The sequence below is a fragment of the Stenella coeruleoalba genome (genome assembly GCF_951394435.1).
Source record: "Stenella coeruleoalba genome assembly, chromosome: 1".
NCBI classification, from domain to species: Eukaryota; Metazoa; Chordata; class Mammalia; order Artiodactyla; family Delphinidae; genus Stenella; species Stenella coeruleoalba.
The window spans coordinates 13101100-13116339 of NC_137169.1; the positions used below are offsets into that span (position 1 = coordinate 13101100).

General features: G+C 56.5%; 1 protein-coding gene across 7 annotated transcripts in view; it reads left to right on the forward strand.

Annotated features, from left to right (window-relative positions):
• Positions 1-15240, forward strand: part of ARHGEF10L (Rho guanine nucleotide exchange factor 10 like) — a gene marked incomplete at its 5' end in the record, with an annotated part of 143137 nt that overhangs the window by 50581 nt on the left and 77316 nt on the right. For 4 of the 7 annotated variants that reach the window (XM_079946359.1, XM_079946363.1, XM_079946361.1 and 1 more), the window contains 3 exons: positions 4875-4966; positions 6705-6788; positions 10772-10944. In XM_079946359.1, the coding sequence (XP_079802485.1) occupies positions 4875-4966; positions 6705-6788; positions 10772-10944 (349 nt within the window). The remainder of the gene's footprint in view (positions 1-4874; positions 4967-6704; positions 6789-10771; positions 10945-15240) is intronic. The other 3 variants (XM_079946362.1, XM_079946364.1, XM_079946366.1) reach the window with 1 other exon arrangement.

Here is a 15240-nt window from a genome sequence, read left to right on the forward strand (position 1 = left end):
TCAGTTGTATAGCAAAGTGAATCAGTTACACATATACATATATCTACTCTTTTTAAGATTCTTTTCCCATATAGGTCATTACAGAGTATTGAGTAGAGTTCCCTGTGCTATACAGTAGGTCCTTATTAAGTATCTATTTTATATATAGTAGTGTGTATATGTCAATCCCAGTCTCCCATTTTATCCCTCCCCCCTGCCCCCTTTCTGGCTTTAACACGCTATATGAACTAGAAAGTGGCCAGGGCTGAAAAGAAAACTGGCAGCAGGCTTAATCCGGGCTTGATGTTTTTGCCTTTCTTTTGTGTCTCTTGGATTTAGGGATAGTGGTAGTGGTGCTGCTGGGGAATTTCTTGAGGGGAGTGATACTCTTGAGTCGGGCCATCCTGGGCAAGCCCTGCTGTCCCAGCCCTGGGTCTGCTGCAGATTGGGTTTTACTCAAGACCTTATAAGGCTCATGTTATTTTGGTCCTTTCAATTCCCAAAGGTGGAATTCTTTCCTCTTTCATATTTTTCAAACCTTGTCCTGGAAAAGGCATCAGGAATACCGTGTGCGCGCGCGCGTGAACACACACACACACACACACACACACACACACACACGCACACGCACACGCACACGCGCGCACACACACACACACACACACACACACACACAGCCACCCAGCCAGCCAGGGATCCTCTGACCATACTGGTTTGGGGGGTCTTCTCTCTGATAACTCACACTGTGTAGCCTCTGGGAAGGGACCTTGTGGAATCTGCTGAGCAACCGGGCCCGCCATTCTCAGGGTGGGGCTTCTTGTCTTTAAAAGAGGCCGGGGAGCGGGGCATCCATCATCACTGAGTGTCCTCTTGTGAAGGGGCTGACGGAATGGGGTGACCAGGCCAGAGCAGGTCCCTGCTGTCACAGGACACTCACTTCCCCTCTTGTCCCCGGCGTGTCCCTGGAGAGAGAGGAGGTGGGCTCAGAAGGTGCTTTGAGCTCTGTGGTGGGCTCCTGGTGTACGTGACCTCGGTCTGGTCGGTGAACGCTGTCATGGGGGGGCCTCCTCTTCTTTGCCCAGCTTCTTGTTCTCTGTTCCTCTCCGCGGACTTGGCTCCTTTTCTTGGCATTCGAGTGGAGTGGCGGTGGCCTCACTTTGTAAGACGGTGTCATCTTAGTGGCTGGCCTTTCTTGCCTGTGCAAGCTGAGAGGCATTAGAAGTGCAGGAAGCTCAGATAAGGGCGAGATAATTGGCCTCTTATTGCTTTTTTTATGGCTCTTTTATTATCTGAAACCTTTGGGAAGGCTCCAGGAGTGTTTGCGCACAAGGAGAATTAGATTTTCCAGCCAGGCAGCAGCTGGGAGAGGCTGCCCCTGGGTGGGCTCAGGGTGGGTCAGTGGCCTTGGCAGGCAGCTAGAAGGGCCAGGGAGGGAGGAGGCACCTCCCAGCCTCATTTCTTGCCATGCCCACTGCTTCCCTGGCCTGGGAGGCTCTTCCCCCTCCCGTCTGCCTGGGGAACACCTGCTCCGGTCTGAGGGCAGCAGAGTTGGTGTCAAGAGCAAGGCTTTGCAGGCAAAGTGCGACTCTGCCACTTGCTGGCCAGATGATTTGGGGCAAGGTACTTGCCAATTCTGAACCTCACTTTCCTCATCTGTAAAATGGTCACAATGAGACACGCACTTGTCCTCAAGCACTCTGCCTAGGGCTGGGCGCAGAGAAGATACCAGCAAAGTGCAGGGCAGGGATGCTGGTGGTCTCCAACCAAGCGTGGGAAGACCTGTCCATGTACGGGCGCTGGCCTCTTCCCTCCCTTGGGGCCCCTGGTGTCTCCGCTTGCCTCAGCCATTGAGGCACTCAGGGTGGGCATAAAGGTCACTGCTCTGCTGTGTGACCCCTGCTCCCCCGTCCAGGAAGCCAGGACCAGTACCTCGGTAGCTGCTCAACAGACGCACGAGCCCAGACTAGCTTCTCCAGTCGTGCTGGTGGCTTAAACCCACGCTGTCCTGTTCGGGGGCCACTAGCCACGTGTGGCTGTTCAAAATGAAATACAATGAAAAAATAAGTTCACTGTGTTTTGGTAACGTGCAAACCAGAGGCTCGTATTTTCAGCCCCATCCTGGCTTTTAGCATGTCGTAGCAGTTACAGATCCCTTCTAAAGCTGTCTGACCTTGCCCCCAAATGCCCATCCCGCCTCCAGAAGGTCACCCGGGACCTTCTGGGGTGTTCACTGGTCGAAACGCACCTCAGCCTTGGAGCTGGTGTCACGATTTCTCCTGGACAGAGACTCGATCATGCATCTCTGACTATGCCAAGAGCTCTTTCTCGCTTTCCTTTGTTTTTTTTTTTTGGTGGTACGCGGGCCCCTCACTGTTGTGGCCTCTCCCGTTGCGGAGCACAGGCTCTGGACACGCAGGCTCAGCGGCCATGGCTCACGGGCCCAGCCGCTCCGCGGCATGTGGGATCTTCCCGGACCGGGGCACAAACCCATGTCCCCTGCATCAGCAGGCAGACTCTCATCCACTGCGCCACCAGGGAAGCCCTCTCTTTCCTTTTTAAAAATATGGTTGGGAGAGCAGTCAAGCGAGGTGCAGTGATGTCGTGACACAGCGAGTCTGTGATGTCGGTGAATGTTTGAATGCGGGCTCCCTGCTTCCACATGGTCTGGTGGAAGGAGCAGACTCTGCAGGGGGACAGCCTGGGCTGCAGATCCCCGCTCCCTCTGGCGAGCCGAGTGACTTCAGTAGAGTCAGTCATCAAGACTTCGTGAGCCTTAGTTTCCCCATCTTAGAATGAGGACGACACTGCCTACCTCACGTGGGCTCTTGTGTAGTGAAATATGCAAATATAGGTAAAGTACAGCAAGGGGCACCTGGCGCGTTCTTCCAGGAGTCACCAGTTGTCACGGTTAACGTAGCAAAGCAAACTTTAAAACCAAATTCTGCCGAAGTCTCACGTCAGCTCCCGCTGCAATGATTCGGTTCTGTCTGAGCATTTCTGAGCGGCTGCACTCAGCACCTTGAAGCCGCCTCCAGGTTGAGAAGGTGATGACTCAGGGAAGCGCCGTTAGGGATTGGGGCTCAGGTGGCTCCAGCCCAGCACCCCTCCTGGTCCAGACCAGCCCTGTCCCCTCTTGGCCTTAACTTCTCGCTGATGGAAAGCGTTACCCCAGGACTGAAACGCGCCCCTCCTCCCCAGGCGACACTGCTGACTTCTGGCAGTAAAACCGGAGCTGAGTCTTGCTTCTCCAGTGGTGCTGGTGGCTTCGGCCTGCGTTGTCCTGTTCGGGGGCCGCTAGCCGCATGTGGCTGTTTAAAATTAAATGACCTAAAATGAAAAGTTAAGTTCCTTAGACACACGAGTTCCATTAGCCACCTTCCAAGTGCCCCGTAGCCACGCGTGGCTCACTGGACAGCACAGACGTGGCATGTTTCCGCCGTCACAGCCGTCCTTGCTCTGTTACCTGAGACGCAGTCCTGAGAGCCCAGCTTAGGGGCCCAGCAGGCTGGCTTCACCGTCCAGCTCTGCCACTCTCAGGCCGGTGACCTTGGGCAGGTTCCTCTGCCCGCCACCTGGCGGAGTGGGAAGGATGCCAGGATCTACCTGTCAGTGCTACTGGGAAGGCGAGGCCAAGGGCCTGCTCACAGGAGGTGTTCCACACTTCACTCTCCTCCCTCCCCTCTCCCTGCACTTCCGGTTGTCATCTCCCCCTTCCCCTCCCCCTCCCTCTCCTCCTCCTCTGTTAAGGGCTTGCGTGCTGGCAAGTTGAAGTCAATTCTTCGTAACAGTGGCTGCTGCCTTGGACAGTAGAAGGCCTCTACCCTCTGGGTTGCCAGATGTGGCTTTTTTTTTTGAGCATGGGCTTAAAAAAAAAACTAAAACCTTTCACTTTGGGATAGTTTTAGATTTGCAGGGACGTTGTAAAGGTAGCACGTAGAGTTCCATACACCACCTCATCCTGTTCTCCCCATTGTTCGCATCTTACACGACCACGGGATATTTATCAAAACTAAGAAACCAGCGTTGGTACGTTACCATTCTCTGAACTCCTGACTTTACCTGCATTTCATCAGTTTTTCGGCTTATGTTCCTTTTCTGTCCCGGGATCCCATCCAGGACCCACGTGGCATTCAGTTGTCATTTCCACTGCTCTGCTCTGTGACAGTTCCTCAGTTTTGTTTTTCATGATCATTGAGGAGTAGTGGGCAGGTGTTTTATAGCATGTTCCCCCATCTGGGTTTGTTTGGTGTTTTTCTCATGATTAGCCGGGGGTTATGGGCTTGGGGTAAGAATCCCACAGAGGTGAGCACCCTTCTCATCACGTCGTATCTGGAGTACATGATGCCTGAGTGACGGCACTGGGTTTTGCTCACTTGACCGCTTGGTTAAGGTGGTGTCTGCTGTTTCTCCACTGCTTTCCCTTTGCTTCTCTGCTCCTGGGAAGCGTGTCTCTGGTCCAGCCCATCCTCAAGTGTGTGGGAGTTAAGCCCTGCCTTCTGCATGGTCTTGTGAAGCTTCGCAGGTCCTCGTCTCTCAGATGCAAGGTCCCCCGGTCCTCTCCTCCATCTTGCTTGTGGAGACTGGGGAGATGGAGTCTGCCCTGGAGGAGGAGAGACGGGTGCCCTGGCCTGAGGAACATCTGATCCTTATCACTTATCACCGTGAATACGTTTGACCTTTATGCTCTTGTAAAGCAGCAGGTCGGCCTTACAGTGCCTTCTGGAGGTGAGGAAACCAAGAGGGGACGGGGCTTGTCCAAGGCCAACCCAGCTGTGGCCTCCCCAGCTCGGCCTTGGGGTCAAGTGGCCCTGTCACCTGGTGAGGGACTGTCTGACGCTTCAAGGAACCAGCTGTCCCATCCTCCTGGCTCACTGGCCCTGCTTCTCCGCCCGCAGGGAGCCGGCCGTGGTGAGCAATGGGGATGCCGTGGACACAGCTTTCTCTGGGGTCCGGCACTCCAGCTGGAGACGGAAGAGCTCCCGTCGCAGTAAGTCCCCCGCATTCGCCCCCCACGCCGCCCGCCCCCCAGGTCTCAGCCCCAGGAGGTTGGTGTCAGGATAGCCTCCCCTTCTCTAGGCTGAGAGAGCTGATGTGGGCTTGTTGTCCTTGCTGCATGGCTGCTGTGGGCTTGGTGCAGCTCTGAGGTGGACTGGCCACTGCCCACCCTTGAGAGTTGCTCCCCTTTGCCACCTGATGTGAGTCGTGATCCAGGAGTAGATCACACATTCAGCTGCTCATCTGTCCCCCAAATACTTCCAAAGCTCCTACAGGGTGATCTGGGTGGTGGGTGTACACTGGTGACCAAGACGAGGTCCCTCTGGCAGCAGAACCAGACACATAGGCGGGCGGTTACCATGCAGAGAGCAGGTGCTAGGATGGGGAGGTGGGAGTTGGGAGAGCCCACGAGTCCTGAGGCAGAGAGTGAAGGAGCAGGGCTCCGGGCAAGAGTGTCTAGGCTGAGAGGGCAACCTGTGCCGGAGCCCAAGGGCGAGGGGATGCCTGGCACCTCGGAAGCAGTGAGCCTTGGTGTGGTGGAGGGGAGGGTCTAAGGGGTGAGCAGGGCCAGGTGAGGCTGCCATCTCCCCAGTTCCTCCCAGTGTGTGTGTGTGGCGCCCCCGGAGGCCGTGCTTTCCCCAAAGTGACAGTGAGCCATAAGAGGCCAAGGGGAAGCCATGAGACCACGTCTGCACTTCAGTCCCATCACTGATGCTCTGAGACAAGGTGGTGGGCTGGAGGCTGTCCGGGGGAGGGAGGCTGATGGCTGGAGCCAGGGACCTGGAGAGAGGCGGGCAGGTCTGAACCATGTGGGAGGCAGAATCTGTGTCGGTGGGGAGGGGGCGGTGAGGCTCCTATAGGGCTCTGGGGGCCCTGGGACCGCAGGGAGCAACGCAGTTAGGAACGGGGACTTCAGAGTCCATCTGGTCCTCTGTCTTCCTGGAAGGCCTGTGGGGTGAGGACAGGCTACCATCAGGGGTGGGGACTGGTTTCCCAAACCCTCGCTCTGCTGGGGCCACATGCCCCTAGAGAGGGCAGAGATTGGGCACACAGTTATCGGGGGGAGACCTCTTTAAATATTCCAGCTCAGGAGCTGCTAACATGGGCAGGATGTGCTCTCTGCCCTGCTCATAGCACACCCAGCAAAATGTTAGGGGAGTGATGTGCTCATTTGCAGAATTTTTTACCAATCAGGGCCCCGCTGGCTGAGTTTTGGGGGACTCTGCTTAACTCCACTCTCCAAATCCATTCCCCCACTCCCTGCCGTATCCTGTGCTCATTAGATATGGATGCCTTGCCCTCCCCCGCCTCTGGGTGGGGGGTGACTCCTTTTGGGGTAGTCCTGGGGGCCTGGGCGGCTGAAGAGGCTTCCGGGCCCTGGGGCACAGGTACTGGGTTTGCTTCATGCTCCCTGCAGGTGCCATCAGTCAGAGGGGCAGGCCTGCAGGTGTCGGGGCGGCAGGGGGCATGTGCCGCAGTCACTGGGAGGGCGCCTTGGAGGGGCTGGGGAGCGGGAAGAGGCAGCGGAAGCTGCGTCCTCTTAGAGCAGTGGCTGGCTAGGGCTCCCCAGGGGCTGAGCTGCAGGATGCTGGCCCAGATGAGCCGTGGGGGTGCGGGCGGGCGGGCGGGCGGAGGGAGCTGCCAGCTGGTGCAGTCCTGCTGTCAGTCTGGCAGCCGCCCTGGGCCACCACAGCCTCCTTCGTGCTCTTTTCCTCTCCCTTCTCTCCCAGTCGACCGGTTTACTTTCCCCGCCCTGGAAGAAGATGTGATTTACGACGACGTCCCCTGCGAGAACCTGGACGCCCATCAACCCGGTAAAGCCTCTTTCAGGAGTCCCGCTTCTCTCCGGACAGAGGAGGGGTGGGAGGGGCGGCGGGGGGCGGGGCCTGGGGAGGGTCTCTCCTTCCACTTCCTCCCCGGCCCCCACCCAGTCCTTGGCCCCTCCTTCTTGCTTTTAAAAACCACGGCCGTCTTCCCAGGAGAGTCAGGAGATGGCTGAGGGCGTGGCCAGGCTGGGGCTAGGGCGGGGTTAGGGCTTCATGGGGCGGGGTTAGGGCTCCATGGGGAGGGGTTAGGGCTTCATGGGGAGGGGTTAACGCTTCAAGCGCAGGGATTAGGGCTTCAGGGGCAGGGGCATGCTGGGCTGTGGGTCCCCAGGCAAATCACTCACTTTTCCAAGCCTCCATTCCTCCTGAAAATGGGTTAATAGTCCAGACTTGCTGAATGGTGAAGCAGAGAAAGCCTGGGAAAGCCTGGGCCCTGCCGGGGAGATCGGGGCCGCAGAGGAGAAACAGGGTGGAGGAGGGTGAGGGCTGCTGGAACTGGGCCCACATACTCATCTAGCTGGAAGGAGGACTACCCAGGGACGAGGGATATTTAATATCCATTCACAGTAAGAGCCGTCTTTGCTTAAACACGTTTTGCCAGCTGCTCTTCATGGTTTATCTCCTGTAATCTGCTTTGAAACTTTGACTTAGGGTATTACTTCCTTATTCTTCAGAGGAGGAAACTGTAGAGGCAGAGCTGGGATTCGAACCTGGGTCATTCTGACTCCAAGTCCAGTGCTCTGTCCCCCCCCCAAAAGGACTTGGGTGGCATTTTATGAAAGATGAAATGCATTTGCTTCCCCTATTCAGTCAACCCTGTGAGGTCGGTAGGGCAGGGCCTATGGCACCAGTTGACAGTCACATCAGAGAGGTTAAGCCACCAGCCCCAGATCACACAGCCAGAATTTGAATAGACATCTGCTGGACTCTGCTTTTTCTACAACACTGTTCTGCCTGTCTTCAGGGCCTCCCCGTCTAGTGGGGGAAACAGCCCCTGCATTTGTGGAGCTCCTGGTCTGACAGGGGCGACCGTAACCATCCTGGGGCAGCATATAGTCCAACGGGAGAGACACACAGACAACATGATGAGGCCCGACGTTCCCCGGGGGCACACTCCTGACACCTGTCCCAGGAGCAGGGCGGGTGGGCCCATGATCCACCCATCCATCTAACAAGCCCTGGAGGAACCTGGAACCCATTCCTGCTTGTAGCTCATGTGAATCCGGGAGAGTGGGAAAGGGTGGCTGGATGAAGTCCCAGAGCCAGGAGATCGGAGTGGCCTGAGGCCATTATTTGACCCCTTTGGGCTGTTCTCCCACCTGAATCCAATGAAGCCACTAATCACTTGGTCACAGTCTTCACTGGGCACCCTCGGGTCCCCAGGGTGTGGGGATATGGCATGTCCTGTAGTTTACCCTGAGGTGGGCAAGAGCAGGTGGCCTGGGAGCCAGTTGAGCCTGCCGATTGAGGGCCAGGACTCCTGCCCTGAGACCCCCCACTCTCTCTCGGGGCTGTGGGAGGGTTGAGTCGGCGAGGCTGGGCCCAGCCCTCAGCAGGTGCACCCCACAGGGAGCGCTGTGAACATCACACATGCCAGGGCCCCGCACGGCCTGTGGGCTCAGCCGGCGCTCAGTGTGGAGGGTGTCCACTGAGGTGCAGCCGCACAGGCCAGTGGACCCACACAGCCTCGGGCTTTCATCCCGGCTCTGCCATTAATTAGGGCACAGCTCTCTGTGCTTTGGGCCTTGGCTTCTTCGTATGAAATCAGAATATCGTCCTGACCTCACAGGACTTTGGGGAGGGCCACGCCGCAAAACTTCTGGTTAAATCTCTCTGGCCTCGGTCGATGCATCTGTAAAACTGGGCAATGCTAGCTTCCTCCTTGGGTGGTGGGGAGGATGCCGTGAGATAGTTGATGTAGAGCGCTGAGTGGGTGGTGGTAAGTGCTTTGAAAGGGGAGCCATGTTCCTGAGCATTAGTGAAGCCCGTGGCCCCAGGAGATGAGGGGGCAGCGGGGACCAGGCCACTGTGAGGCCTCGGAAGGCTTAGGAATCTGGTGATGCTGTCTCCACTGGAGAGAGTATTTCTGGACGAGCCCAGGGGGTCGTCAGCACGGTGGTGCCTCTGTGGAAAGCAGCACGGTGAGTGGATGGGGCCCCCTCCCCACTCACTGCCTGACTTCGGGCAAGCACACGTCTTCTCTGGGCCCCATTTTCTCATCTGTCTGATGGGAGGCGGTGGTAGTTTCCGGCCCCACAGGGCTGCTGGGAGAATCTGGCATGTAGATTAGGTGGGCGGGGCCAGAAGTTAGGGGAAGTAGATGTCACGTGGTTCTTCCCCTGGGGCAGCCCCAAGAAACTGGGCTCTGCCCCTTGACTCACAGGTTGTGGGGCCTCCACTGCAGTAACAGGACAGTCAGCCCAGCCTTGTGAAGGTCACAGCCTGGTCACCAGCTGCTCTACTCCCTGCAGATGTTAGTCACTATCATCTTTTGCTGAAAAATAACCCCATGCTTCCTCCTGATCCTGGGACCTGAGTCTCCAGCTAAGCCCCAGTGTGTCTGTTTTGCTCTTTGGCTGAAAATCTTCCCCGACCCCTCACCCGCCCGGCTTTCCCGTGCGGGGGAGATGGAGGCTTGGGGTCAGTGTGGAGACCTTCAAGCCCACCCAGAGCCCCCGCGAGTAAGGATCAGCTGCTCTTTGGTGAGCGCCTGCCATGTACCAGGCTCTTGGCTAAGAGCTTTCTGTGCAAATATTATATTTACTCCAGCTTTCAGCTTATTATCCCCATTTTATAGAGAGGCTCCAATAACCAAAGTTCTCTTCTCTTTAGAATGCGTGGTTTCTGAGCAGATTTTTTTTTTTAAACCCATCTCAGTGCCATATTTTGTCTGTGTTAACGAAAAGCATTTTCACCTTCGCGCACTTTTTTGGAGTCTGCCCTTACTTTTGTGAGGCCTGCAGTTCAGTTATTCTCCAGGTAACAGCCCAGGAAGTGAAGCTCAGAGGTGAAGGTGAGGCCGAGAGCTCCCAGAGGTGGAGCTGGGGCCAGGGCTGGGACCCCGTGTTCTGGGCCCGGCAAACTGGCTTTCCCACCTCAGTCTAGAAACAGCATCTCAAATCCGAGTTGACAGGGACCCCGAGAGTGCCCGGCCCTGGTGGCACCTGTCCCTCCGGGCCAGTGGACTGTTAGGTCTCTGTCCCCCAGTTTCCCGTTCAAGGCATTTCCTGTGGGGCTGGGGAAGAAAAGGGAACATTCCTGGACGCTGGCCCAGGCGCGCCCCCTACTGGACCGTCCTGGACCCTCATGGGGAACTCAGATTTGGGGTGAGGGATCTGAGTCATTCAATGCCCCGGACCATCTTCATTTTCCCCCCTAGCATGCTGAGGCCAGAGCTGAGGGCCTGAGTCAGGGCTTGGTCTTAGGGCTTCTCTTTTCCTCTAAAAAATGCCACAGAAGGGCTTCCCCGGTGGCGCAGTGGTTGAGAGTCCGCCTGCCGATGCAGGGGACACGGGTTCGTGCCCTGGTCCGGGAAGATCCCACATGCCGCGGAGCGGCTGGACCCGTGAGCCATGGCCGCTGAGCCTGCGCGTCTGGAGCCTGTGCTCCGCAACGGGAGAGGCCAGAGCAGTGAGAGGCCCGCGTACCGCAAAAAAAAAAAAAAAAAAGAAAAAAGAAAAAGCCACAGAAGCCCCAAATGAGCATTCCGATCCTAGCAAGGTGGTGTGGATAGGGGAAGTTGTTGAGCCGGTTGTGCGCCAGGCACATTTCTTGTGCTTCTCTGCGTTTTTCACGTCCTCCTCACTCTGCGGGGTGGATGTCGTGTTCTCACTGCCTCCTGCTTATGGACCAGGAAGTGGAGCTGAAGGTCCACCTTGACCCACGCCCCCACCTGCCCGCCTGGGTTCAGAAATTGGGGCTGGTGGGCTTGGCCTCAGGGCCTCGGCTCACCAGCCCTGTCTCTCGGCCAGCAGGGGCAGAGAGGAAGCTGCTCTACGAGGATGTGCGCCGGGACGGGGCACCCCGGGAGACGGAGGACCTAGGCTGGAGCTCCAGTGAATTTGAGAGCTACAGCGAGGACTCCGGGGAGGAGGCCAAGCCGGAGGCAGAGCCCGCCAAGCACCGAGTGTCCTTCCAGCCCAAGGTGAGGGGGAAGGCGTCCCTCACCTCAGCCAAGGCACCTGCGAGTGGGGTGGTGAGGGCCAGGCCTGAGACTCGTACCTAAACCTCAGTGATTCCCAGGGATGTATGGTGAGAGAGGGAGAAGTGGCCCATGTAATCCCGAGACAGGAAGTGACCCACCCACATTGCTGATTGGCCGTGGAGAGCCCTAAACCTAGGATGGGCGTGGTTAGTGCCTGGCACAGGTGTTGCCCCTGCTCCAGGCCTGTGGCAGACCCGGCAATTGATGACGATGCTCACGGGCTCAGATCTGGCTTCAGAATCCTCCTGAACACAGTGCTTGGGCAGCCTAACTAACTGATTACAGTGGACACATGGATCAAATCAGCTTGATCTCCCTGCCTCACAGGATGCTTCTCAGATCGATCCGAGACCCCCACAGCCCTCTGCCCTGGGGAGGTGAGCAAGCGGGCTAAGTCAGAGGTGCCTGGGAGGCTTCTTTCCAAAGCCTTTCAAGGGGCCATCCGTGCACTGATTGCTTCCAGTGTTTCTGCCTGGAACAGAGTTCATTCTGCTGATTTCATGGAAGGAGCCACGGAAGCCAAGAGGAGGATGGATCGTTTGGTTCCTCCTTTGCTGTGACAGCCTTGCCTGTCCCATTTGTTCCCTAGAAGCCACCAGAAGGCAGGTTCTATCCATGCCGAGATTTGGGATTGAATGGGAGCAGCCTCTTAGAGACAGGCCCTGCCCGACCAGAGGTGACTGGGTCTCTGTAAGGGTCCTTTTGAAAAGACACAGGCAGGCAAGTGGGCTCAACCCGTCAGCGAGTCCTGCCTGCAGGTGGGGCAGGGACCAGGCAGGGGCCCCAGGCCCAGGCTGGATTACAGGGGCCTCCAACTCCCAAGTTTTTCTGAGTGCCTTCTGCCCCTTTCTGAGTTTGGGGATCCCTTCTGGGAGAGGGGCACAGGCCAGAGCAGCGCCTACGCCTAAGAGTCTTCAGACAGACTTTACTCAGATGAAGCGGGCTCCCCAAGTCCTCAGGAAGCCTGGGGGCTGAGCAGGTCACTCCTGAACCCCTGCTCTCCTCTCGGCTGGGCCCCCATGGGCGGCGCCACAGAAAACAGCCTTGACCTCCTGCTAGCAAAAAAAGTTAAGCATCTCTGACACCTACTCTGTGCCCAGTCCACATGTTAGGGTGTGCGTTGGGGTATAGGGGGACTGGAAGACCCAGCCCAGGCTTGGGGAACCTTTGTGGTCTAGGAGGAGACACCAAATATGAAACGATTTGTCAAAAATGAAGAAAACATGCCTTTCTGTGAACACAAGCCCGTGTACGTATGGCCGCCTGCCCGACACAGGTGGGATTTGATGGGCCTAATCACAGGAGGCTTCCTTCCAAGAGAGGCGGGTTGGGAGCTGGGGTGCAGAAGCCAGAGGAGATGGGAAAGGTGTCCCCAGTTGGAGGAATGACCCAGGCGAAAGCCCAGGAACAGGCCTCTTCCTGCTTCTGTCCTTAGAAGGGGCAGCTCTGGTTTAGGGGAGGGAGGGGGCTTTGGTTATGAAGGTGCCACTCGCCCTGGGTAGCCTCTGCGTAGCGGGGGCGGGACTCGTGTGTCCCAGCCCTGCTCTGGAGGGTGTGAGCAGGTGGGACTCCAGGCCTGGGCCAGCCCTTGTTCTCAGCCTCTGACTGTCCCGCCTAATCTCCCACGGCCACTTCCCCAGCCCCATGCCTTCTTGCTGGGGACCAAGAGGGAACCGTCAGCACCTCTCAGGGCAGGACGCGTGGGGATGCTGAGTTTGGGCTCTCCCACGGTGGTCCTCAGACTTGCACAGGCATCAGGATCATGTGGGTAGTTGGTTGAAATCGCAGATGTCGTGGCCTCGCTCCCAGGTTCGGGGTTTGGGTGGGGCCTGGCAATCTGCTTTTTAACAGCGCTCTGTCCTCCGGGGATGCAAGGGGCCCACAGAGCACTCTGAGAAATGCTGGCCGGGCCCTCACCTTGGCCTGGCCCCAGGGGTGGGGTCTCTGGGGGCTGCCCCTGGGCTTGTGTCCCGCACACCCTCAAGCTGGGGGCTTGGGACTCTTCCTCAGCAGACAAACGACGTGCAGAGTTCTTGGAATTTCTGACCATGAGGACTTTTCTCCGGCCATGGGCCCAGGCCCGCCTGTTCCCTGAACAGCAGGCTCCCAGGGATTGTAGGGGGCCTATTTCTTCTGACACCCACCTCTGCCTGGGAGCCGCCCCGCCACAGCCCCACCTGCAGGGCTTTGCCCTCCTGAGCTGCTTGGGGCGCATCTGCTCCTACGCGTCGTGCTGCAGCCGCTGCATGTTTCCGGTGCCACCGCTGCTTGCCTGTATGTAGTTTGTGCTGTGGCGCGTCAGGCAGCAGAGATCTGGGCAGAGTCGGGTCCTGTCCTTAGAGTCTAACAGGAGCCTGGTACCCTGTGCAGCTGCAAAAGAACTAGTGGAGCCCCTCCTGCAGGTGTCTGGCCAAGCCAGCCCTCAGTGGGCCGATTTTTGCCAAAGAAAATGACTGAGGCTCTGCAGAGGGCCCTCCTTAGGAGCACTTGACCCAGATGTGACCGGGAGCCTGATCCTGCTTAATGAGGGCCTGCTGGTCACCCCCCATGGTCAGTGGGAGGTTTTTTCTTTTTTTTCCCAGCTGTGAAACGGGCCCCACTGAGCCTGTCCACTTTCTGATTGTGATCTCTTCATGATGAAGGTGACCGTGATCCAGTTGGCCAGGGGCCTGGGCAGCACTGCCAGCTCTGACCTCAGCTGGTTGACTCTGGTCTGGCTAATTCTGCAGTTCACCTTCGAATCTAGTTCTTCGGACCCTGAGAGAGGCAGAGGCCCAGGTCCTTTATGATTTATCATGTCAGTCTTATTTACAGATGAAACAGGACTCCAGTTTTCTGGGGCGTCTGAGTAACTCTCGGAAGGATCCCTGTCCTGCTACTTCTTTGTATAACAATAGTGAATATGTGCCCAGTGCGGTACAGCTGAGTGTGGTACAGCTGGCAGAGCAGTTTCATTTATTGTTCCTAATACCCTAGAGTGGTTGGTATTACTTGCTTTAAGACTCTCATTTTGTTGATCAGAGAACCTAAGTGACAGAAGCTCAGAGAGGTTAAATGATGTGGTGAGGGCCACACAGCAAGTAGGTGGTAGAACCACAGCTCAACATCACATAGGATTGGAAAGGAAGTACCTTGTCCATCCGTTCATCCCTTCATCCGTCCGTCATCCATCCATCCATCCATCCAGTCAACTGTCCATCCATTCAACAAATATTGAGCGTTTATTATTTGAAAGATAGTCTAATATCTAAAAAAGCTTCCATTTTGTTGGACACTCACTGAGCTCTGGGGTTTACATGCTTTGTCCATTTCACCTTCTCAGTGATACTATGAGGTAGTTATTATTATGGCTACTTTACCAGGGAGGAAGCTGTCACTCAGAGAGGGAAGGAGACTTTTCCAGCTAGTACGCGGGGAGCAGTGCTTTGAATGTAGGCCCACCTGCCTCTAAGCGCGTGCTTTTGATTCCTCTGCTTGTCTACTTTTCTACAAGTAATCCTAGTCATGGTCTTGTCTATATTTTGCCAAACGTCACTATTGCTCCTACAGTTCATGCATTTGAATGTCTGTCTGTTTGTCCATTTATCTGTCCGTCTTCCCAGATAGTATGTAAGCCAGCCACCTGCCCCTCCATCCAGTCGCCCGCCCGTCATCCCTCCCTCCCTCTGTTCCTCCAGTGGTGTGCTCGAGCCAGCTCAAACTAGCTCACAAGAGCCCAAGAACCAATTGTGCACATCCCTTTCCAACTTCACACTCAGTGATGTCACATTGGTAGTCTGAAATTGGCCGTGGTGGGCGTGTTCACGCCGTGGAAATACTATAAGGCAGGGCTCTTTTCCCTGGAGAACCGCTCGTTGAATATTTACCAGCACAGCACTGCGTCCAACCATCCATGTTTTTATTAATTCATCTGACTGTCTCTTCATCCCTCTACCCATTTGCCATCTGTACAGTCATCCAACTAAATGTATCCATTTGCTCACCCATCCATCCACTTATCTGTCTATCCATCCATCTAGGAGCCTGTCCTTCTACCCATCCGTCTATTGTCCATCCATCCACCCACCCCTCTCTGCATTCACCCATCTTTCTGCATTTGCCCACTCATCCATTTATCCCCTTGCCCACCCATTCCACCCATCCGTCCACCTGCCATTCGTCCATCTCGGAAACTTGCCAAGAGCCTCTAATGTCGAGAGCCCCATGCTGGGCTCCTGGGATGGGGAGATGACCGAG